General features: G+C 47.7%; 1 protein-coding gene across 2 annotated transcripts in view; it reads left to right on the forward strand.

Moving 5' to 3' along the window:
* MDGA2 (MAM domain containing glycosylphosphatidylinositol anchor 2) overlaps window positions 1–23,126 on the forward strand; it is a 207,456-nt gene that overhangs the window by 81,922 nt on the left and 102,408 nt on the right. The window contains exons 3-5 of one of the 2 annotated variants that reach the window (XR_005257063.1): window positions 339–513; window positions 12,287–12,483; window positions 16,607–16,739. Coding sequence is in view for 1 of the 2 variants with exons in the window: in XM_038137890.1 (XP_037993818.1) it covers window positions 16,709–16,739 (31 nt within the window). In the remaining variant the exon portion in view is untranslated. The remainder of the gene's footprint in view (window positions 1–338; window positions 514–12,286; window positions 12,484–16,606; window positions 16,740–23,126) is intronic. The other variant, XM_038137890.1, reaches the window with a different exon arrangement.

Here is a 23,126-nt window from a genome sequence, read left to right on the forward strand (position 1 = left end):
AGTTTTAGATTCTGACCCTTTCAAAGACCTAAAGGTAATCCTGGATTTCACTGTGGAGTTTTAGACTGTACCCATTTTCCAGATCTAAAATAATCTGGGTTTTGGAGCTGAGTTTTAGTCTGTGCCCATTTTCCAGACCTAAAGGTAATCCTGGATTTTGGTACTGAGTTTCAGACTCTGCCCATTTTCCAGATCTAAAATAATCCTGCGTTTTGGAACAGAGTTTTAGATTCTGCCCCTTTTCAAGACCTAAAGTTATCCTGGATTTCAGTGCTGAGTTTTAGACTCTGCCCATTTTCCAGACCTAAAGGTAATCCTGATTTTTGGTGCTTGCTCAGATCAGGTGGACCAAAACAGCAGGAAGTGCCTCAGACAGATTCCAAGATTCCAGTGTCTTCAACGAAACCCTGAGGATTTCCAACATCCAGAGACACCAGGGAGGCCGCTACTACTGCAAGGCTGAGAACGGCCTGGGCTCCCCGGCCATCAAATCCATCCGAGTGGATGTGTACTGTGAGTAAATCCTTGGAATTCTGCCTTTGCTCCTTAAGAAATGCATTAAAATATCTGTTGTTCCCGAGAAACGTTTGGCTCCTTGGGAATCCCGGTTTTAATGGTGGATGCTGCGGGTTCGCGGAGTTTTTACGGTCGGAAGAATGTGAAGGGTTGGGATTGAGGGGGAAAATGTGGATGATTTGGATTGTGGTGAGGGATGTGAAGGACTGGAACTGCAGGGAAAACTGTGAGGGATTGGGACGGCAGGAAAAAAATGTGAAGCATTTGGATTGGAGTGAAAATATGAAGGTTGGGATCACGGTGAAAAATGTGAAGGACTGAGATTGTGGTGAAAAATGTGAAGGATTGGGATTGGAGGGAAAAACAGGAAAGATTGGGATTGTTGTGAGAAATGTGGGGGATTTGGATTTTGGTGAAAAATGTGAAGGTTTGGGATTATGGCAAAAATATGAAGGATTAGGATTGTGGTGAGGGATGAGAAGGACTGGAATTGCAGGGAAAACTGAGGGATTGGTATGGCGGGAAAAAATGTGAAGGATTTGGATTGGAGTGAAAATATGAAGGTTGGGATGGCGGTAAAAATTTGAAAGACTGGAATTATGGTGAAAAATGTGATGGATTTGGATTGGAGGGAAAATATGAAGGTTGGGATTGGAGTGAAAAATGTGAAGGTTTGGGTTTGGAGTGAAAAATACGGATTGGGATTGTGGTGAAGAATGTTAAAGATTGGGATGTAAGTGAAAATATGGATTGGGATTACAATGAAAAATGTGGGGGATTGGGATTGCAGGGAAATGTGAAGGTTTGGGATTTTAGTGAAAAATAGAGAATTGGGATTGGAGAGAAAAATGTGAAGGGTTGGGACTGCAGGGAAAAATAGGAAAGATTGGGTCTGTAGTGAGAAATGTAAAGGAATGGGATTGCAGTGAAAAATGTGGAGGATTTGGATTGGAGTGAAAAATGTGAAGGATTTGAATTTCAGTGAAAAACGTGAAGGGTTGGGATTATGGGAAAAAATGTGAAGGATTAGGATTGTGGTGAAGGATGTGAAGGATTGGGACTGTGGTACAAAATGTGAAGGATTTGGATTGCAGTGAAAAATCTGAAGGATGTAGATTGCAAGGAAAATTCTGAAGGATTGGAATGAAGGAAAAATGTGATGGATGTGGATTGTGGTGAAAAATAAGAAATATTGGGATTTCGGTGAAAAATGTAAAGGATTGGGATAGCAGTGAAAAATAGGAAAGATTGGGATTGCCATGAGAAACACAAAGGACTGGAATTGCAGAAGAAAATGTGAAGGATTTGGATAGCAGGGAAAAGATGTGAAAGATTTGGATTGCGGTGAAGAATGTAAAGGATTGGGATGGTAGGGGAAAATGTGAAAGATTTGAATTATGGCGAAAAATGTGAAGGACGCATTGGAGTGAAAATGTAAAGAATGTGGATTGCAGGGAAAAGTCTGAAGGATGTGGATTGCAAGGAAAAATGTGAAGGATTGGGAATGCAGGGAAATGTGTGAAGGATTCGGATTGCAGGGAAAAATGGGAAGGGTTGGGATTGTGGTGATAAGTAAGAAATATTCAAATTTCAGTGAAAATGTGAAGGATTGGGATTGCAGGAAAAAATAAGAAAGATTGGGATTATGGTGAGGAATACAAAGGTTTGGGATTGCTTTAGGCCCTGGAAGGAGCTCTGGGGTCTCCTTGGAGCCTTCTCCTCTCCTGGGGAACATTCCCAGCTCTCCCAGCAGAGCTGTTCCATCCCTTGGATCATCCTGGGGCCTCCTCTGGACTCTGGACTGTGAAATTTGCTTTGGGTGAACTCCCAGAATCCCAAAATGGTTTGGATCCTTAAATCCCATCCCATTCCAGACCCTTCCATGGGCAGGGACACCTCCCACTGTCCCAGGGTGTCCCAGTGTCCAGCCTGGCCTTGGGCACTGCCAGGGATCCAGGGGCAGCCCCAGCTGCTCTGGCAATTCTCCAGCCCAGCCAGGAATTCCCAATTCCCAATCTCCCAGCCATCCCTGCCCTCTGGCACTGGGAGCCATTCCCTGGCTCCTGTCCCTGCAGGCCTTGTCCCCAGTCCCTCTCCAGTTCTCCTGGAGCCCCTTCAGGCCCTGCCAGGGGCTCTGAGCTCTGCCTGGAGCCTTTTCCATGTGAACAATCCCAATTCTCCCAAGCTTTCCTCACAGGATAAGTGCTTGAACCCTTGCATCATCTCCACCACCCGCCCTGCACTCCCTCGTTTATTATAAATGAAGAAATAATCAACTGTTTCTTATTTTCTCTATTCAAATATGTTTATTCTCCTTTTAGACCATTTAAAATCCAGAGTAAGGCAGGGAGAGAGCAGTGGGGTCTCTCCAGGAGCCCCTCCTCATTATTTACACCCAATTAATTCCGAATTTCCCTTTTAACAGGGATTTATTTAAACCTTTTAAGGAGCCTCTGGAAAAATTTCTCTAAGTAGAGATGGATGTGCTCTAAAACCAGGCTTTCCTAACCCATTTTGTTGTTCATTAATTCCACAAAATTAAGTTTCTGTCATTTAAGAAGTGGAGGAACAAGCATTAATTAGGTTTGGGATTATGAAACCAATAATTACTGACTTAAGATGTTAATACTCCCAATTTGTAACAATTATTCCACGTCGAGCACGTCAGGTGGCCTTTGGCATCAACGCCTGTTTTTCCTGCCTTGGGAAATCCATTTTTCCTGCTTTATTTATGGAAAAGTGATGCAGGTACAGAGGGAACTAATAACCCAAAATTACTGTTAAAAAACCTCAGTCCCTGCAGTGTCAGAGTGGGATTAAATCTTGTTTATTCCGCATTTTTCCGGTGGGTGCTCCTGGTCCCTCTGGATTTTCCAGCACGGTGGGGATCCAGAGTGAACTCTGGAACAGCCCGATGGGAGTGGGATTCAAAATGCTTTCACTGACTCCATGTCTTGATTCGAGTGTACTTGATTTAATGATAATGATCTGGAATTTTTTAATCAACTCTGATTGCATTTTTCCACGGAATTTCATCTTGGAATTGACCCCACCACAGGTTCAGTTTGACCTCTTTTATCTCACAGCTCCCGTCTGCTTTTTAGGGTTGATTTTTTTTTTCCTTTGCTGCCCAATTAAAAATCAATTTAGTGACTTCTTTTTTTTTCTTCCTAAAAACCATCTGATCATGGAGCTTTGAGGAATCCTCTCTCTGCCCAAGTTTTTCTGCTCAGCTGCTTCATTTTCTAAAAAAAAAAAAAAAAAAAAAAAAAAAATCATTCTGGTTCTTCCCCAAACTGAATTGGGTTTCCTTCCATTTCTAGCTATTTTTATTCCTTATATTTATATTCCCTGGAGCCAAAAGAGCTCTTCTGTACTGACTTCCCTCATGCGGTGCTTACAGCCAATAAAAATCTATATATTATAAATACAATTTATTTATTATTAGGTTTTACTTTTATTTTAAATTTACTTTTAAATAAATGTATTTAATTTTAAATAAATTTAAACTTTTTTATTGTTTAAAATTTATTTACTTCTTTATTTTAATGGTTTTTCTATTTTTTTGGAATTATAATTTTTAAATGTTCTTTTTGGAGAAATTTAATGTTTTGTGGTTGTTACATCTTGTCCTGGAAACTCAGATCCTGAGTTAATTTTCTACTGTGGAAGAGTTTCCTGGTGGACTTTTCTTTGCCCTTTAATTAATTCTTTTTCTTTGCCATTAATTAATTAATTTCTGTTGCCTTTTAATTATTTAATGTTGCTTAAAAACACAAGACCGGGTTAAGATCCTGTACTCCGTTCACTGATTCTGAGCGTGGGAGTAAATTAAACCCTTCCTGCGCAGAGATGCCAGAAATTCCCATTATTCCAGGATTTTTCCAGTGTTTCAGGCCATGCCTGGGGCAATTTCAGGCCATTCCCTGGAGCTGGGAACCTCTGCTGGGAATTCATGGACGTGCCTCGTTCTGTGGGAGTTTCTGGCTCCTGGTGATTGGGAGAATCCATTGGTTGGGAGAATCCACTGATCCTTTTCCATCTGTGCATATGCCCAAAGAATCATGGAATGCTTTGAGCTGGAATGAGACTTAAATCCCACCCAGAGCCAGCCCTGCCATGGCAGGGACACCTCCCACTGTCCCAGGGTGTCCCAGTGTCCAGCCTGGCCTGGGGCACTGCCAGGGATCCAGGGGCAGCCCCAGCTGCTCTGGCAATCCCAGCCCAGGCAGGAATTCCCAATTCCCAATCTCCCATCCATCCCTGCCCTCTGGCACTGGGAGCCATTCCCTGGCTCCCGTCCCTCCAGGCCTTGTCCCCAGTCCCTCTGCAGCTCTCCTGGAGCCCCTTTAGGTACCCTCAGCTCTGCCTGGGCTCTTCTCCTCTCCAGGGGAACACTCCCAGCTCTCCCAGCCTGGCTCCAGGGGGGCTCCAGCTGTTGGAGCAGCTCCATGGATTCCTCTGAATCTCTCCAGCAGCTCCAGGTCCTCCTGCTGTTGGATCCTGGAGCAGCTCTGCCGGTGGGGTCTCACCTGAGCGGGGCAGAGGGGCAGAATCCCACGCTGAGGGATCAGCTCAGGGCACAATTCCAGGTCGTGTCCAGCCTCTGATCCCCCAGCATTCCCAATCCTCCCCCTCAGGGCTGCTCCCATCCCTGTGGAAGTCCAGCATTGTCGTGGATGTTGTTTGTTCTGTTAGTGCTAAAAACCTGCCGGCTCCCTGGGGATTCCCGTGCTAATCCAGCCTCAGAAACGATGGGAACTGGCTCTCTTTGGTGTCCTTGGGGCAGGAAAACCCTCCTGGAGTGCTGCCCCCCCTGTGCCATCCCCCTGGTGTCACCAGGACATGCTCATAGTTCCAACCGGGTGTATTTATAACCTCATTAAAAGAAGGGAGAAAACGTTTTCTCCGTAAAATCCCGTCACCGAGAGCTCATTATATTTTTCCTTTTGGAATTCTGTCGCAGCCTGAACCCTCGGGAAAGCATCACAGGCTGGAGCTGTGTGGGGATTGTTGATACTGGAGTCATTTGCTTTGTCCTTTTGTGTTGGAGTGTGTTAACAGCCTCCTGGCAGGGCTCTGATCCTCCCCAAATTCCATTGGAAATCGATGGAAGCTCCTCAGGGGGCTCCCAGGGTCACGCTCTCCGTGGGAACAAGGAGGGAACATTTGCTTCCTTCCAGCAGCTGGAAATGCTGCTTGTTTTCACTGCCGGGGCTGTTCTGCACATGCAGCACTGCAGATGCAGAATAAATCTCATTGAAAGGCTTGGAGAGGGGAAAATAGCTCACATGGAGCTGGGAATAACTCGATTCCCGTCCTTCCAGCTTGGTTGGAGCTGTTGTGTGCCCACACTGGACGCGTGAAGGGGTGGAGAGGGGGAGAGCTCGTTTTCCTTTCTGTGGGATGCAAGAAATGGAGAAATTAATTGGATTTTTGAGGTTTATATCCCACACAAAGCATTTCAAAGCTGCCTTGATGGAGGGGCTGCGACTGCTTCATCCCTGGAAGTGCTCCAGGCCAGCCTGGATGGAGTTTGGAGCACCCTGGCACAGTGGAAAGTGTCCCTGCCCCATGGCAGGGGTGGCACTGGGTGGGCTTTCAGTTCCTTCCTTCTAACCCAAAACCTTCTGGAATTCTGTGAATTATTGAGAATAATTCTTATGAGGCGCATCTGGGGCAGCTGGGAAGGGTCTGGAGCACCAGGAGAGGCTGAGGGAGCTGGGAAGGGGCTGGAGAATTCCTGAGGGAGCTGGGAAGGGGCTGGAGAATTCCTGAGGGAGCTGGGAAGGGGCTCAGCCTGGAGCAAAGGAGGCTCAGGGGGCCCTTGTGGCTCTGCACAGCTCCTGCCAGGAGGGCACAGCTGGGGGGGTCGGGCTCTGCTCCAGGGAACAGGGACAGGAGCAGAGGGAACGGCCTCAGGCTGGGCCAGGGCAGCTCAGGGTGGGCCCAGCAGGAATTTCCCCATGGAAAGGGGGCTCAGGCCTTGGCACTGCCCAGGGAGGGTTGGAGTGCCCATCCCTGCAGGTGTCCCCTGGAGGTGGCACTCAGAGCTCTGGGCTGGGGACAGGGTGGGCACTGGGCACAGCTGGGACTCTGCTCTTGGAGCGTTTTCCTACCTCAGGGATTCCGTGATGTTTAGATTGGATATTTGGGAAAATTTCTTCCCTAAATTTGTTGCCCAGCCCTGGCACAGGTACAGGGTGGAGTCCCCAAGCCTGGAGGGATTTTAAATCCATGTGGATGTGGCACCTGGGGACACGGGGCAGTGGTGGCCCTGGCACTCAGAGCTGTGGGCTGGGGACAAGGTGGGCATCAGGCACAGCTTGGACCCGATGATCCTGAACTCTTTTCCAACATCAATGATTCCATGGTTGAAAGCTTGTGCTGGATCAAGGAAGGAAAATAGTGTGGAAAACACGGGACTTTCACATTTAAGGATAGTTTAGGAGCTGAATAACTCCCAGAGGAAAAATGACATGGAAAAACCAGGACTTTCACATTCAGGGATAACTCAGGAGCTGAGCAGCTCCAGCTCAGCGATGCGTCACCGCTGTCTCCGCTCTGCCCGCCGGGATGAAGCCGTTCCCATCCCTTTCCCAGATGTATTTTATTCTCATCCCGCCTGCTCCCAACATCTGAAGACAAAGGCAGCTAATTAACAAATGAAATCAGCAAACTGCAGGCCCAGCAGCTGGGAGGAGATGATCCAGCAAATCCAGCCTGGGTCCTGCCAAGCTCTTGGTCTTTGTGACTCTCCCGGGGCTCAGGTCGGGGCTGTGGGGATCGTGATCCCTGTTTCCCTCTCCCAGACAGCTCAATGCCTTTGGAATTCCGCACAAGGAGGATTTGAACAGCGTCTGCCACACTTCCGTGCACCTCCACTCCACCATGATGATGCAATTCCCAGGGAGTTTGGATTAGACCCATTTTGATCAGCTTAGGTTGAGTTTTCCATTTGTTCAAGAGCTCAGGGATGTGTGAGGGGAATTCTTCCGATCCAGTGTTTACCATGCCTGGCCCATCTGGGTTTTGGGGAGTGCTTGGTTCAATTCAGAGTTTAAAGACTGAGAAATTGAACCTGATGGTGGCACAAACCTCGGTGGGAAACATCTTTCTGTAATTATTTTCAGGTTGATTAAGAGACTTTAACCATGGAGCAGCACCCATGAATTCAGTTTGATTTAAAGGCTGATTTAATCTGGTGACTCCTCATAATTTCATCAACCCAAAATGAAAATTTTGGGATATTTTTTTCCTTTTCTTGTGAAACAGTGAAGAGATTCATCTTGCTGAGATTCCCAATGGTAAATCTTATTAGGTTTGTTTTTGTGTGGTAATTGAAATTATTGTGTCTGGAATGGTTTGGGATGGAAGGGACTTAAAATCCCATCCCATTCCACCCCTGCCATGGGCAGGGACACCTTCTACTCTCCCAGGCTGCTCCAAATCTCATCCAGCCTGGCCTTGGACACTTCCAGGGATCCAGGGGCTTCTCTGGGCGACCATTCCAAGCCCTTCCCTTCCCTCCCAGCCTTCCAAGCCCTTGGATTCCCGTGCTGCTGGGAAAGAACCACCACCAGCAGCTCCCCAGAGCTTCAAAAAGGGGGGGTTTAAAATCTGTTTAGAAAATTGAATATCAAATAGTCCCGATTCAATCAGAATTGAAGCTGGAATTCTGGAGAACTTCCATGAGCACCAGGAGGTGGCTTTAAACTACCTGGCTAAAAACAGGGAATTTTGGAGTTTCCCTGCAATACCCCTGCAGAATCCTCTGTCCAAGCACCATATTTTTCCTGATTTTTCTCTTTTCCAGCCCTCACATGGCCTGAGCGAAGCACAGCCTTATGTAACCACCCAGTCACACATTCCCAACACTGGGAATGTTCAAGGAAATCTCCCAAAAATTGGGGACATTCTTCACTCTCCTGGTACTGCTTCTGCTTTGGCTTTGCTGCAGCTGTCGGGATCTTTCCAGCACTGCCGTTGGAAAAAAAAATCCATCAGGTTCTGCAGTGGGAATTTTCCATTAATTGACCATTATGAAATGCTTTGGCAGAGCCTTTGCTGCAGTTCCATTCCCAACGTGGATTTCTTGGAGCTTTCCCGATATTCCTATCAAATTCCATCCCTTGCCATAGTTCAGTGCTTGCTTGGAAGGGATTAGTGGAGAGGGACTGGGGACAAGGCCTGGAGGGACAGGACACAGGGAATGGCTCCCAGTGCCAGAGGGCAGGGATGGGTGGGAGATTGGGAATTGGGAATTCCTGGCTGGGCTGGGATTGCCAGAGCAGCTGGGGCTGCCCCTGGATCCCTGGCAGTGCCCAAGGCCAGGCTGGACACTGGGACATCCTGGGACAGTGGGAGGTGTCCCTGCCCATGGATGGGTCTGGAATGGGATGGGATTTAAGATCCCTTCCAGCCCAAACTATTCCCTGTTTCCAAGATCCAGCATGGATCTGTTCCAAGAGAGCAGACTGGACACGCAGTGACATCACAGCTCCTGGAATCATGGAGTGATTTGGAATAATTTATCTGAAATGACCTCTTGTCCAACCCCCTGCTCAAACCAGGGCCACCTTCAAGGTCAGATTCCTCAGGACTCTGTCCAGCCAAGCTTTGGATGTCTCCAAGTATCCCATGGCCCCTCTGGGCACTTGGCTGATTGCACAGGGAATTTGTTTTCCCTAAATCTAGGAGAAATTTCTCTTGGTGCAGCCCAGACCTCATGGTCCTTTCCTCTGCACCTCCAAGAAGAGTTTTTCACCTTCTCTAGAACTTTCTGGTAGCAAGCTGAAGACAGAAATTCCATCTGCTCTTCATCCCGGCTTCTCCTTTGTCCTCGTCTTCTCCAGGAGTCCCTGGTTGGCTTCTGAAGACAGAAATTGGATTTTCCCTTTATCCAAACTATCTCCAGGTTGGCCAAACCCAGCTCCCTCAGGATCTGGATGGCCTCCAGTCACCTTGGTGGCCTTCCCTGCATTGTTCCAGTTTATCCATGTCTGGAGCTGGACAGGGCGCTCAGGAATTTGTGTCACAGGGGTGGGTTGGATGAGAAGGAATTTCTCCCTGGAAACAGCTCTGCTGCTCTTGCAGCCAGGGACAGACGTGGTTTCAGTCCTGGTTTCTGTCCTGGTTCCGGGTTTTAAGGGATTTCCTCTGCCTTGTCTTGAGTAACTCCATGAAAAGGAAGCCGAGCCCAGATTTGGACCTCTCAGGTCTTTTATCCAAGGATTCATCCACGGGTCAGAGATTGGAAGAGCATCCCTGGTCTCGGTGATGGAGCTCGTGGCTCCTTGTTTGCCATCCAGGGATGTGCTTCAATAGGGATAACCTGGGAATCAATGTGGGGAGCGTTCTGTGCTCCATCAAAACTCAGGAGTTTGACCCTAAAAACTGCAGCGAGGGAATTTTCTCCCTTTTATTTCAACCTCATGAGGAGAAGCCAGAACTTCTGAGCACTCTCAACCCTTTTCAAGCGCTGCCGTGATTTCAAATAACCTTTTGAACAAAACTGAAATCTCATTAGGAAATGCCATCCCAATTTGGAGCAGCAGATCCATAATTTTCTTCTGTGATCTTAAATTAAATGTTTTAGAGGTGGGGACGAAGGTAACATTTATTTAAAACCTGTGCCCCATTATTATTGCTGGAATTGTTGGGAATTTTGGAAGAGTTTTTGTTTCCAATTAGTCAAGAGACTCTCCAGCTTCAGTCTCCTTATGCAAATAGAAATGGAGCAGCTCGAGATGAATTTTTAGTCTTTAGACTTGCCCTTTTTTTCTGGAAATTGCTTTTCAACGTGGAATTTTTATGTTTTCTAATCTATTTATTTTATTAACAAAGTTCTTCCTTAAGAATTCCATGGTTTTTCAAGCTTTGGAAGAGGCTACTCAGGGAAGGGGTGGAGTCACCACCACTGCAAAAGCTCAACCAGTTGTGGATGTGGCTCACGAGGCTGTGGTTTAGTGGTGGACGTGATGGTGCTTGATGGTTGGATTTGGTGACCTCGTGGGGCTTTCCCAACCTCAGTAATTCCAGGGCTCTCCACCTTTGCCGATGGATTTGAGGGTGCCTTTGACGGGTTCCTTTTGGTGAAGATTTGAGAACCTCGTTCTCCATTGCACTGAAATTTGACCTCAAATAAACCTGATGAACCAACATTTTGGTAATTATTCACACCAGACTTTGCAAAAATAGGGTTAAATTTGGGGATAAAGGAATAATTAACCCCTACCCAAAGGGGTTTAAGGAATTGTTTAGGAACAGGCAGTACTGAGAATGTTCTTGAATGGCTGCAGCCAAGGCTGAGTTGCACATGGAATGTTGTATTCCTGTGTGCTTGGAGGGTGCACCTGGAATGCTGAGTCCAGGATTCCAGCACAAGAAAAACATGGAATTGTTGGAGAGGAGATCACAGAGATGCTCTGAGGGCTGGAGCAGCTCTGGAGCCAGGCTGGGAGAGCTGGGAATGTTCCCCTGGAGAGAAGAACCCAGGGAGAGCTGAGGGTACCTGAAGGGGCTCCAGGAGAGCTGCAGAGGGACTGGGGACAAGGCCTGCAGGGACAGGAGCCAGGGAATGGCTCCCAGTGCCAGAGGGCAGGGATGGATGAGAGATTGGGAACTGGGAATTCCTGGCTGGGCTGGGATTGCCAGAGCAGCTGGGGCTGCCCCTGGATCCCTGGCAGTGCCCAAGGCCAGGCTGGACACTGGGGCTGGAGCAGCCTGGGACAGTGGAAGTGTCCCTGCCATGGCAGGGCTGGGATGGGTTGGGATTTAAGGTTCTTCCCACTGAAACTGTTGGTTTCCAGGGATGGGAGGACAGGAGAAGGGGGAATAACTTCCCACTGCCATAGAGCCAGGATTGATGGGATATTGGGAAGGAATTCCCAGCTGTGAGAGTGGTCATTTGGAATTTGTGTGTTTTTAACCAGTACTGAGGAAAAAACATCTCTTACTTTCCTTGTTTTTCTTTGTTCCATTTCTTTCCTTCCTCAATAAAATTGTCCCTCCAGACCAAGCTCAGAAAAACCCCAGACCAGGAATCTTTTTTTTTTTTCCTGGTGGGATAAAGCCCAAATTAATTACTTTGGTATCCTCATATTCCAAAGGCTATTGTGTTTTTATTCCTTGCGGAAGCCAATTCCTCGTTGTGGGCATCTCATTTTCTTGGAGCTGCTGCAGTGGGAGTAATTATCCGATATCTGTATTTTAATCAAGAGAAATGTGTTCCAAAGCCCGGGATGAATTTACCTGCTGGAAGTTAAATGCCTGTAACTAAAAGCAGGGAATCTGCATTAAATTGCTGCCTTAAATTGCAGCTTTAAAAGCAAACAGCTGCGTGCACATGATCCATGGACTCCTGGATCCTGCCATTTGGATGCAAATCAGGCTGTCTATTTATTGCCAAAGCTTTATAATTTTGTGGAAAAGAGTTAGAAGAAACAAGGAGTAAAGCTGCGAACCAGACGAAACCGCGGTAATCATCGCACTATAATAGAAATATGATTGACATTTGCATGAGATTGGCTGTGTTGTTCTGCCTAAAAATGTGAGTTTTGAAGGAGATCCAGTTGGGGAGAAGGAAATAAATCCTAAACCTGACTTTTGCTGCAAAATTCCTAAAATCTGGGGCTTTTCAAGCTGTTTTGTCTCTGTTTTACCCTTGACTAGTTATGAGGCGTCGCGGGAAATTCCCGGCGCCGCGCTGTCATTGAGTCGCCTAAAGCCTGCCTTAAACTTGCTTTTCCCTGCCTGGTTTCCCCCCCAGATTTGGATGATCCCATAGTCACGGTCCACCAGAGCATCGGGGAAGCCAAGGAGCAGTTTTATTATGAGAAGACCGTGTTCCTCAGGTGCGTGGCCAACTCCAACCCGCCCGTGCGCTACAGCTGGCGCCGCGGCCAGGAGGTGCTGCTGCAGGGCTCCGACAAGGGAGTGGAGATCTACGAGCCCTTCTTTACCCAGGTGGGCCTAAAAACAGGATTTTTTTTTTCCATCTTGAGGCTTCGTAATGGAATCTGCCCGCTGGGTTTGTGGGGCGGGGATTGGGGATGGCCTCCAGACGATGATGCCCCACCCCAAGCGCTCCTGGGTGTTGTTAATCGATTTGCTGGCATGAAATACATTTAGGTTTTGTGGAAATATGAATTATTAAATGATGGGGGAGTGATATCTACAGGAGGCCTTTTAAAGTGATTTTTTTTGGATCCTGCAAGCCCAAACTTCTGATTCCCATTTCCTCATCGTTCCTGATCAAACTCAGTGATTCTGCACTCAGCCTAAATTGCGGCCTTAAAAATCTTTTCATGCAGGTTAAATTGTAGGAAAAATTTCTTTATGGAAGAGCTACAGCTGCCCATAAGAGGGGTGGAATCTCCATCCCTGGAAGCGTTCAAAAACCAAGTGTGGATGTGGCACTTGAGGACATGGATTCATGGAGAACATGGTGGTGGTTGATGGTTGGAGTTAATGATCTTGGAGGGCTTTTCCAACCTTAAAATTCCATGATTCCTGACTCCATGGGAGCTCCCCGTGTTGGTTTTTATACTCCTTTTTCTCCTGCCTCTTTTATCTTTAAATATAAGGTTTCATTTCACAATTCCCCCACTTAAAAATGAGGTGTCAAAAAAAGGAAATAAAACCTTTTCCAAAGTGTTCCTGCTCCCATTCCCAGCCCCGAAGGAATCCTGGCTCTGTCAGATAAGCTGAGATTAATTTATCATGTACACATTTACACCGAGGCAGGATGAAAAAAGGTGGCAAATCCCATTGTCTGTGGCCAAAAGTGTGGGATGGTGTTTGAAGAAAAAAAACAATAAAAAAGAAAGGAGAAAAAAAATGGGAAAAATTGGTTTGGGAAATCTGAAGGAATAACAAGGAAAGGCAGAGGTGAAAACTGCCTGGTAATTTGGTGTTCAGAGCAGAAAGCAACTGCGACTTTCATAAATAATTTTCAGTTAATGATTTGAGAGCACCTTCATTTGTGGCTTTTTATTGTACTTGACAGCTTTATATTGCTCCAACAGCTCCGCGTTTTCTGGAGAAATGTGGAGCCCGGAACCTTGCAGAGATGGGAATTAAATCACAGAGCCAAGTTATTGGTGTCCTAAATGTAATGAGATTATTTTTAATTTAACATGAGCGGACCCAGTTCGGCAAATCTGGGGCTTTGCTTGGACTCGAGTGTAAACTGGAGTTTTGAAATGTATTAATTAAAAAGGGAAAGTGTTTTTTTTTTTTATATATATTTTATATTTCATTATGGAAATGCTGAGGATTGCCTTCCCTAAAATCTACGGATTCATCCACTAAAATGTGTCGCATGAAATTATATTCTTTTTTTTAGGTTATTGAGATCACCCTTCCTAAAATCTCGGCATGGGTTTAATTAATGAATAAATCAGATTGTCCTGGTGATATTCCAGTCTTATCCATAACCTTTCTCCAGTTATTGGAGGGCAGCTGGAATTAGCATGGCCTGGATCCGTGCAGGCAGGATCTGCTCTGTGTTTATGAGAGGAAAAGATGTAATTAAAGGTTCAAGAGTCATCAACATCTTCTGCTTAATTAGTTCATTTCATGGTAGGGATGCAAACAGGGAGAGCTGATGGCAAGCGGGACAGAGGGGATTTGGCTTCAGAGGATCCAGACTTGGGAATTTTGAGAGGGAATTTTTTTCTTGAGGGTTCTGAAGGTGGATTTTAATCTGGAAGTGAAATGGAATGGAAAGGGAAACGAAATTTCTTGGGGTTTTTACCCCCAAAAAGAGTTTTCATTATGATGCTTTTATTATTCTGGTGAACACAGAATCCTGGAATGCTTTGGCTGGGAAGGGACCATAAAGCTCATCCCATTCCAACCCAGGAATCCCAGGCTGCTCCAGCCCCATCCAGCCTGGCCTGGGGCACTGCCAGGGATCCGGGGCAGCCCCAGCTGCTCTGGGAATCCCAGCCCAGCCAGGAATTCCCAATCTCCCATCCATCCCTACCCTCTGGCAGTGGCAGCCATTCCCTGGCTCCTGTCCCTGCAGGCCTTGTCCCCAGTCCCTCTGCAGCTCTCCTGGAGCCCCTTCAGGCCCTGCCAGGGGCTCTGAGCTCTGCCTGGAGCCTTCTCCTCTCCAGGGCAACATTCCCAGCTCTCCCAGCCTGGCTCCAGAGGGGCTCCAGCCCTTGGAGCAGCTGTGTTGATTCCTCTGGATCTCTCCAGCAGCTCCACATCCTGCTCTGTCCCCAGAGCTAGGGCAGCTCTGCAGGTGGGGTCTCACCTGAGCAGGGCAGAGAGGTAGAATCTCCCCCCTTTCCCTTTTTGCCCATACTCTGGGATGGTCCCAAAATCCCATCAGCAATTAAATCACGGGAGACACTTGGAGAACTGGGCAAATCCAAACAAATCCCTCAAATATGATCAGATTTTTCCAGTCACTCAGGAAACATCAGCCACTTGTTCCAGCACCCAGAGCAAACCTGCCCATCCTCATCCACAAAAAATGTTGGAAAAATGAACTTCCCAAATCCCAAATCTCAATAGAGATTTTTTCCCTGGGAGTTCTTATCCTCCTCGTCACTCATTGGAATTGCTCAGCCTGAGCACGAGATTAAATTTGCTGTATTTACGATAATTATGCAATTAGAGATAATTAGACTAATTATCCCGACCAATGAGGAAAATATATGCATTTTTTATAAATCTCTGAGAGCTGGGGACAGGATCCAGAATTCCATTGGGGGTTCAGCCCAAGTTCAACCTGGAGCTAAGGAGGGAATGCTGGGGTGAAGCTGCTCCGAGCTTCCAGAACTCAGTGCCTTTGGAGCCTGGATCAGGCCATTCCCTATTCCAGAAAAACCTCCTAAAGCAGAACGGTGATCCTGAGGAGCAACCCTTCCAAGGCTTCATTTTAATCCCATCATTTCCATGAGGTTGGTTCTACAAAGAAACAGTCTAGATCCCAGTATTCCCAAAATCTCTCCAAGATTTCAAGGACTGTTTATTTTCTTTCCTGCTCAGCTGTATCTTTTTGATGGATTTATTTTTTCCCAGTTCTGTACATTCATTTTCTCAAATTTTCCTATTTTTCCTAGACATTCCTGGGCAGTTTATCCACGTCTATGTCTTCCTAAGGCTGTGCCTTCCCAGGCCCTTCCCAGAGAAAGCTCCTAAAGCACGAATTTGATCTTTAGGAGCAGCTTTTCCCAGGCTTGGCCTTACAATGGTCTTAATTTTAATCCCATCATATCCATGAGATTGGTTCTACACAGAAACAACTGAAATCCCAATATTCCCAAAGTCTCTCCAAGACTTCAAGGGCTGATTCTTTTCTCCCCTGCTCAGCTGTATTTTTTTATATGGATTTATTTTTTTTGCCAGGTTTGTCCATTCATCTTCTCAAACTTCCATATTTTTCCTAGACATTCCTGAGCAGTTCACCCACTGATATTATTAAAAATAGTTCCATGTCTTCCTAAGGCTGTGCCAGTATTAAAGTTGTTGGATTTATCTGGACACCGGATAATAAACATTTCCAACATTTTTCTTTTGGAACTTCGCAGGGGGAATCTCAGATTTCCCATTTCCCAGTTTTCTGCTGTCCGTGTTTGAAGGAATTTGACATTCCATGTCCCGTTCATCTCCCTGCTCCATCCCTGCTCCCTGGCTAAAAATAGAACCCATCAGCTCCTCATTTTTAAAGGAAAACAGGAGGAATTTTGTACCTGGGGATTTTTTTCTTCATGGAAATTGCACCTTATAATAAATTATCCTGAACAATTTGCGACATGAAGGACTCCATCAAACCAATTTCTCTCTGGCTTTCCAGTGTTGATATTCCCTGTATCATTTGGAAATCCTTTGGGGGAGGATCTCGAAGCCTTTAGGTAGAACCCCTGGAAAAGTTTGCATTTTGTGGAATTTCTTGTGAATTTACTCCTTTCTTTTAGAGTCATCCCAATCCTTCTGGATCAGTCGGGTCGTGTCTTTCTTGTGGATGTAACATCAGGGGTCAATCCCAAGAAACTTGGAGGAGGATGGAAATCCCAGATCTGTATCCATTTTTTCCTCTGTCCCTTCCTGATGTTCTCTCCTCCTTTTCCAGGGAGAAACCAAGATCCTGAAGCTGAAGAATCTGCGACCTCAGGACTACGCCAACTACAGCTGCATCGCCTCGGTGCGGAATGTCTGCAGCATCCCGGATAAAATGGTGTCCTTCCGCCTCTCCAACAAAACTGGTGAGCTCCAGCAGCACCTCCTGCACTCAGCTCCGGAATCTGGGGCTCTTTCAGCGAGTCCGGGAATGGTTTGGGTGGGAAGAGCCTTGAAGTCCATCTCATTCCGGCCACTGCCATGGGCAGGGATGGCTTCCATTATCCCAGGGTGATCCAAGCTCCAAAGTCCAACCTGGCCTTGGGCACTGCCAGGGATCCAGGGGCAGCCCCAGCTGCTCTGGCAATCCCAGCCCAGCCCCTCACCTCCCTCCCAGCCAGGAATTCCTTCCCAATATCCCATCTAAATCTCCCCTCTTCCAGCTTAAAGCCATTCTCCCTTGTCCTGGTCACTCCAGCCAGGAATTCCTTTCCAATATCCTACCCAAATCCCCCCTTTTCCAGCTAAAAGCCATTCCCTGTGTCCCGTCCCTCCATGTCTTGTCCCCAGTCCCTTTCCAGCTCTTCTGGAGTCCCTTTAGGGCCTGGAAGGGCTCTGAGCTCTCCCTGGAGCCTTCCCTTTTCCAGGGGAACATTCCCAGCTCTCCCAGCCTGGCCCCAGAGCAGAGGGGCTCCATGGAGCAGCTCCATGACCTCTGGAATCCCTCCAGTAGTTCCTTGTCTTCTCTGTGCTGTTGAAACTTTGGAATTGTTTATTCCACAAAATATTTCATGGGAAAAACCCAACCTGTCTCCACTCCGGCATTGATCTCGGGGATTGATTTGACCTTTCCTTACATCGACCTGAACATCAATTCCTTCATTGATTCCAACCAAAATGTTTCCTTTCAGATTTAATTGTTCCAAATGGAAATATCCGAGGGGTTGTGTTGAAATCCTTTTGCGGGAAGGTCTCCAAGCGTTTAGGTAGAATTCCTGGAAAAGTTGTTTCTGTTTTGTGGAATTTGTTGTGAATTCATTCTGGTTTTTGGGCTCATCCCTCATGGATCAGTCAGTCGTGTCTCTCCTTCCCGTCGTGGCTGTAACACCAGGGGTCAATCCCAGGAAATGCACCTGGGAATGCTGGGGAGGGATGCAAATCCCAGATTTTACCTCTCCTAAAGTCTCTGTGTCCAGGATAAACACAGGATGTGTCTGAAATGGTTTCCAAACCTCCCACCAAATCCAGACTGGGCTTGGATTTCTGACTAATCAGGAATTTCAGGGGAATATGCTTTGGACAACAATTCCACAGGAAGTGTTGGAACATTTGGAGACTTCAGGTTGGATTAGGATGGGTTAGCCTTAATAATCTGTGTCTGAAATCAGAGAGAAAATGCACACAAAATTAAAATGCTGAGCGTGGCTGGGATCAACAAGGAATTTTATTTGCTCTCCCGTATTTCCCGTCATTCCCATCCTCAGAGCTTTATTCCAAGGAGTTGCCTCCAGCTTTTTTTGGAATTGCTGATTGGACAGCAGACCTGTGGTTTCCCACTGCTGTCCACAACCCCTGAAAGCAGCTCCACCAGGAATTATGGTCTGCTCAGAAGATATCTGGGAAAATGACTTGGAAGGCCTTAATTTACACTCCCATTAATTTTTCCAGGGAAAAAAAAAAAATCCGGAAGTGAGGTTTGTCCCTCATGAGCAGCTCTGGTTTCATGGCAGGAGAAACCTTTCCATGGGAGGTTGGGAGTTGGGAGCAACTCCTGACCCTCACCCACCTTCATCCATGGCAAGAGAGCGTGGGAATTGATCCCACTCCCTTGGGATTGGGATTTTTTTTCCTTGGAATAGCTTTGCTGTTGGAGCCAGCACATTCTCGGTTCGTGTTGAGCCTCATCTTCAAAAAAATTGATGTTCCAGCCCTTGGGGAGCAGCAAACTCTCATTTCCTGAGCCCAGGATGGGTGATCCTGGAGCAATTTTGCCAAAAGAAGGAATTATTCCCACCTTACACGTGCCATGGTTATTTGGGGAGAAAATTGTCTTTTCTGGAGTAATTTCCCAAATATACAAGCCTGGAAAATAACAAGGATTCCCTATTTTCCATGAGGAATTCGATCACAAGCGTCAAGCGTGGGATTAGATGTGAAAAGGGATTAATGCAGGAGCTCATTAAGGACAGGGACTGAGGTGGGGGGAGCCCCAAACCGAAAACTTTGCTCATTTAATAAAACTTCACCACACAGTTCTTCACTTGAACTTCACCTGGTGTAACTCGGGAGAAATTAGAGGAATTGCAAATCCAGAGGAATCCAGGATAAATCCAAAGTAATGAAAATCAGAGCCTGAAGCTGAAGCTGTTTCAGTCCTGTCCTGTCCATCGGTTTAATTGGAAGCGGGAGGGATGGGATGGAGAGCCAGGAATATCTGAGAGGTGCAAAGATGTCCCAGATTTATTGTCACTGCTGTGGTTCTGAGTGTGTTTAATGCAGCTGCAGTTTGTGGCATCAGAATGGGGGGATTTGGCTCTTCTGCGTTTGATGGAATCATGGAATGGTTTGGAGTGGATCTCAAACCCCACCCTGTGCCACCCCTGCCATGGCAGGGACACCTCCCAGTGTCCCAGGGTGTCCCAGTGTCCAGCCTGGCCTTGGGCACTGCCAGGGATCCAGGGGCAGCCCCAGCTGCTCTGGCAATTCCAGCCCAGCCAGGAATTCCCGATTCCCAATTTCCCACCCATCCCTGCCCTCTGGCACTGGCAGCCATTCCCTGGCTCCTGTCCCTCCAGGCCTTGTCCCCAGTCCCTCTCCAGCTCTCCTGGAGCCCCTTCAGGCCCTGCCAGGGGCTCTGAGCTCTGCCTGGAGCCTTCTCCTCTCCAGGGGAGCATTCCCAGCTCTCCCAGCCTGGCTCCAGAGGGGCTCCAGCTGTTGGAGCAGCTCTGTGGCCTTCTCTGGATCACTCCAGGAAATCCACAACATTCTTGTGCTGAGAATTCCAGAGCTGGAATTTCCCAGGTGGAGTCTCCCAAGGACAGGACAGAGGGGGACAATCTCCTCTCTCCAGCTGTTCCATGAGACCCTGGACCCTCGGCCCCCTCCTCCAACGCTGTGACCTCACTTTCCTGACAAAAACATTTCTTTGTTCCAGCACAGACCAGTTTAAAACGCAAAACCAGCCCCAAAACCCAAAGTGGCTGCTGGAAATGGGGCAGCTGAGGTCACCCCAGAGGTGTCACCGTGCACAGGCCAGAGCCCAAGGTGACAATTAAGAACAATAATTTGAAGCAGAAGGTAGAGGGGCTTGTTGAGGCTGATTTTGTGCCTGAAGGCAGCGATTAATCTGCAAATTTCCTATCTCAACAGATAAGAAATTGGAAGGGAAGCAGCCCCATGGCAGGGGTGGGATGGGATGGGGTTTAAGGCCCTGTCCATCCCAAAGTATTCCATGATTTTGGGATTCTCTCCCCATCTCTCTGCCTTCACCTGCACCATGCTTTGCTCAGGTTTCTGTGAGCAGCCACAAATTCCTCCTCGAGCAGAAATCCCTGGATCTGTTGTTCCAAGCCCAGCTCAGCTGAGTGTCACAGAGGAATTACTGACAGCTGGTGGTGTCACCAGTTTTCATGGGAGGCACTAAAAAAAGGGAATTTTAGCCCCAGCTCCTGCTGAATGGCACATGGAACACTCCGAGCTAAGAATAACCTGAATGGAGCTTTTCAAGAGCGTTCATTGTTTCAGAATGCCAGAGAAAAAGCAGGATATTTACCCAGAAAACCACGGGAATTCTGGGCTCCTCAGAATAGCTCCTGTAATATGATTGAGGAAAGGCAAATCAGGCTTTTATCTCGCTCCACAAAGCAGCTTGGGTGGCACTGATTCATTTGGAAATGATATTACTTTGTCTATTAGCAGGCAGTTTAGTGCAGGTGATCATTATTCCATAAATTAAAGCTGAGTTTTGGCAGCTTCCAGGAGAAAATAAACCAGCCCAGGAACTTTTCCCGAGCAGGATGAGCCTTTCAATCCGTGATTTTTCAGCTGCCTGCCACAGCTCATTGAAATCACAGCTGAAGCTGCTGCTCTGTCTGGGGCATGTGGTGGGAGACAAATTAAAAAAGGCTTAATTCACTTTTAATCCCTCGATTAGGCTGAAGCCTGTCATGATAAACTTGCTTTGTTTCCCGTCAGTCAGACAATGCTCTGCAAAGGGAATTATGGAAGGTGGAAAAGATATTTCTCTTCACATTTCCTGGCATTCCTGGGGGGAGGTGACTGGGATCTGCATGAAAGGGGCTGGAAATCCTGAGGGTGCTCCGAGCTGAGCACCGCAGGCGGATGATTTTATGGAATCCCAGAATGGTTTGGGATGGAAGGACCTTAAATCCCATCCAGTGCCACCCTTCCATGGGCAGGGACGCCTCCCACTGTCCCAGGGTGTTCCAAACCCCATCCAACCTGGCCTTGGGCACTTCCAGGGATCCAGGGGCAGCCCCAGCTTTTCCAGGATAATTCTTTAGCAAAAAGGAATAATAGGAAATAAAGCTGGAAAGGATCCCAAGGGATCCCCCAGTCCTGTTCTTTATTAGGTCTAAACCTTGCCCCACCAATCCCGTTGTCCTGGCAGGTTTTGGCTCCCTGCAGGGCTGACAGGGAATCTGCTCCTGGAACGGAATGAGGAATTGTCCTCTTTCCCTTTGCAGTTGGAATATGGGTGTTTTGTTTCAGGAATTCCTGAGGGAGCTGGGAAGGGGCTCAGCCTGGAGCAAAGGAGGCTCAGGGGGCCCTTGTGGCTCTGCACAGCTCCTGCCAGGAGGGCACAGCCGGGGGGGTTGGGTTCCTGTTTTCCACGTAAAAACCTCCAGGATCAGAGGAAATGACCTCAAATGTAACCTGGGGAGGCTCAGGTTGGATACTGGGAAAATTCCTTCATGGAAAGGGTGCCCAGCCCTGGCACAGCTGCCCAGGGAGGTTTGGAGCGCCCATCCCTGGAGGGATTTAAATCCCTGTGGATGTGGCACCTGGGGACAGGGGTCAGTGGTGGCCTTGCAGGGCTGGGAATGGCTGGACTTGATGTCCTAGAGGTGTTTTCCAACCCTAACAATTCCATGAGTGTCTAAAGAACATTCCTTTATTCCCTGGGGGTCACATCACCCCAGCGTCCCCAGGTCCTGCTGATCTCCTTGGAGAAGCTCAGCCCTGTGGGAATGCAGAGCTCTCCACATTCCCAGCCCCACAAACACCGGGTCCAACCAGAGCTGCTTCCCTGCATTCCCAAAAAATTCCCTTTTCATCTCTGCATCCCAGCTCCCTTTTCCCGAGCACGTTGCTGATGTTTGTTCCTGTGTCCTCCAGAAGCCTGAGGGTCCCTCCTTGGCAGCTCCTCGTTAGCCAGCCATCCCTAATCCACTAATTAGGATGTTGCTGCTGCATCAGGGCTGGGCTGAGGTGTCTGGAGCTGTTCAGGCAGAGCTGCACTCGGGGAATTGAGGAACAACTCATCCCTTCTATTTTTGGAAAGTGGGAATTGTGCTCCAGGGGCTCTTAGATCCGCGGCCTCACCTTGCAGGCCTGACTTTGGCGTGGCTGGGATGGATTTAATCCTGCGTGGATTAAATCCAGCAGGGAAGGGACAATTCCATGACGGGTTTAAGCTGCCGAAGGGAGGATCCGCCTCTGGATCAAATCCCCACGGAATGAACCCCTCCAGTGTGGGAGCAGGGAGCTTTTGAGGCCTCTCCCGAGCAGAACCAGCGAGGGAAGTGCCTTGAAAAGCCGAGATCCACCTCCCTTCCTCCCGCTGGAATCCTCAATGCCACTTCTGTGCGTGAACGGCGGCACGAGCCCACCGAGGCACCAAAGTGCTGGAGAGGGAGAGGGAAAGCACCCAGGGAAAAAGGAGCATAAAGATGCGAGTCACCAGAGCTGCGGCCCCACGGCTGGACAAGCGGAGGGATTCTGGAAAAGTTGGAGGATGGGGGGGAAAAGGGAAATTCCATTGAGGAATGGGATAGGGATACCTGGATTGGCGTGTGTGGATATGTGGGAATGTATAAACACTGAGCTCAGCTGAAAAACCTTCATAAATGTGATTTATGGCTATATTTGTTTATGGTTTTTGATTTTAAGGAAAGGTTCTTCCCCCAGAGGGTGCTGGCACTGCCCAGGCTGCCCAGGGAATGGCCCCGAGGCTGCCAGAGCTCCAGGAGCTGCCAGGGATGCCCAGGGTGGGATTGTTGGGGGGCTGGGCAGGGACAGGGGCTGGGCTCTGTGATCCTTGTGGATCTTTCCCACTCAGGGTATTCCAATTTACAATTCTCTGATAATTCCATTCTGTATTTCTATCCTGTAACTCCCCGCTCTGCCCCCTGAACCTCAGAATTTTCCATTTTTGACAGGGTGCCCAGACAAAATGATCTTGCTCTTGCCTCAACTTTAAGTCTCTTTATTTCAGGGACAGGCTCAGGGCAGACTGAAAATCAGGATTTTTTTTTTCCTTTTTAATCCCTGACAGGAGCAGTGACTGCTCA

The sequence above is a fragment of the Motacilla alba genome, chromosome 5 (assembly GCF_015832195.1).
Source record: "Motacilla alba alba isolate MOTALB_02 chromosome 5, Motacilla_alba_V1.0_pri, whole genome shotgun sequence".
In the NCBI taxonomy this organism is placed as follows: domain Eukaryota; kingdom Metazoa; phylum Chordata; class Aves; order Passeriformes; family Motacillidae; genus Motacilla; species Motacilla alba.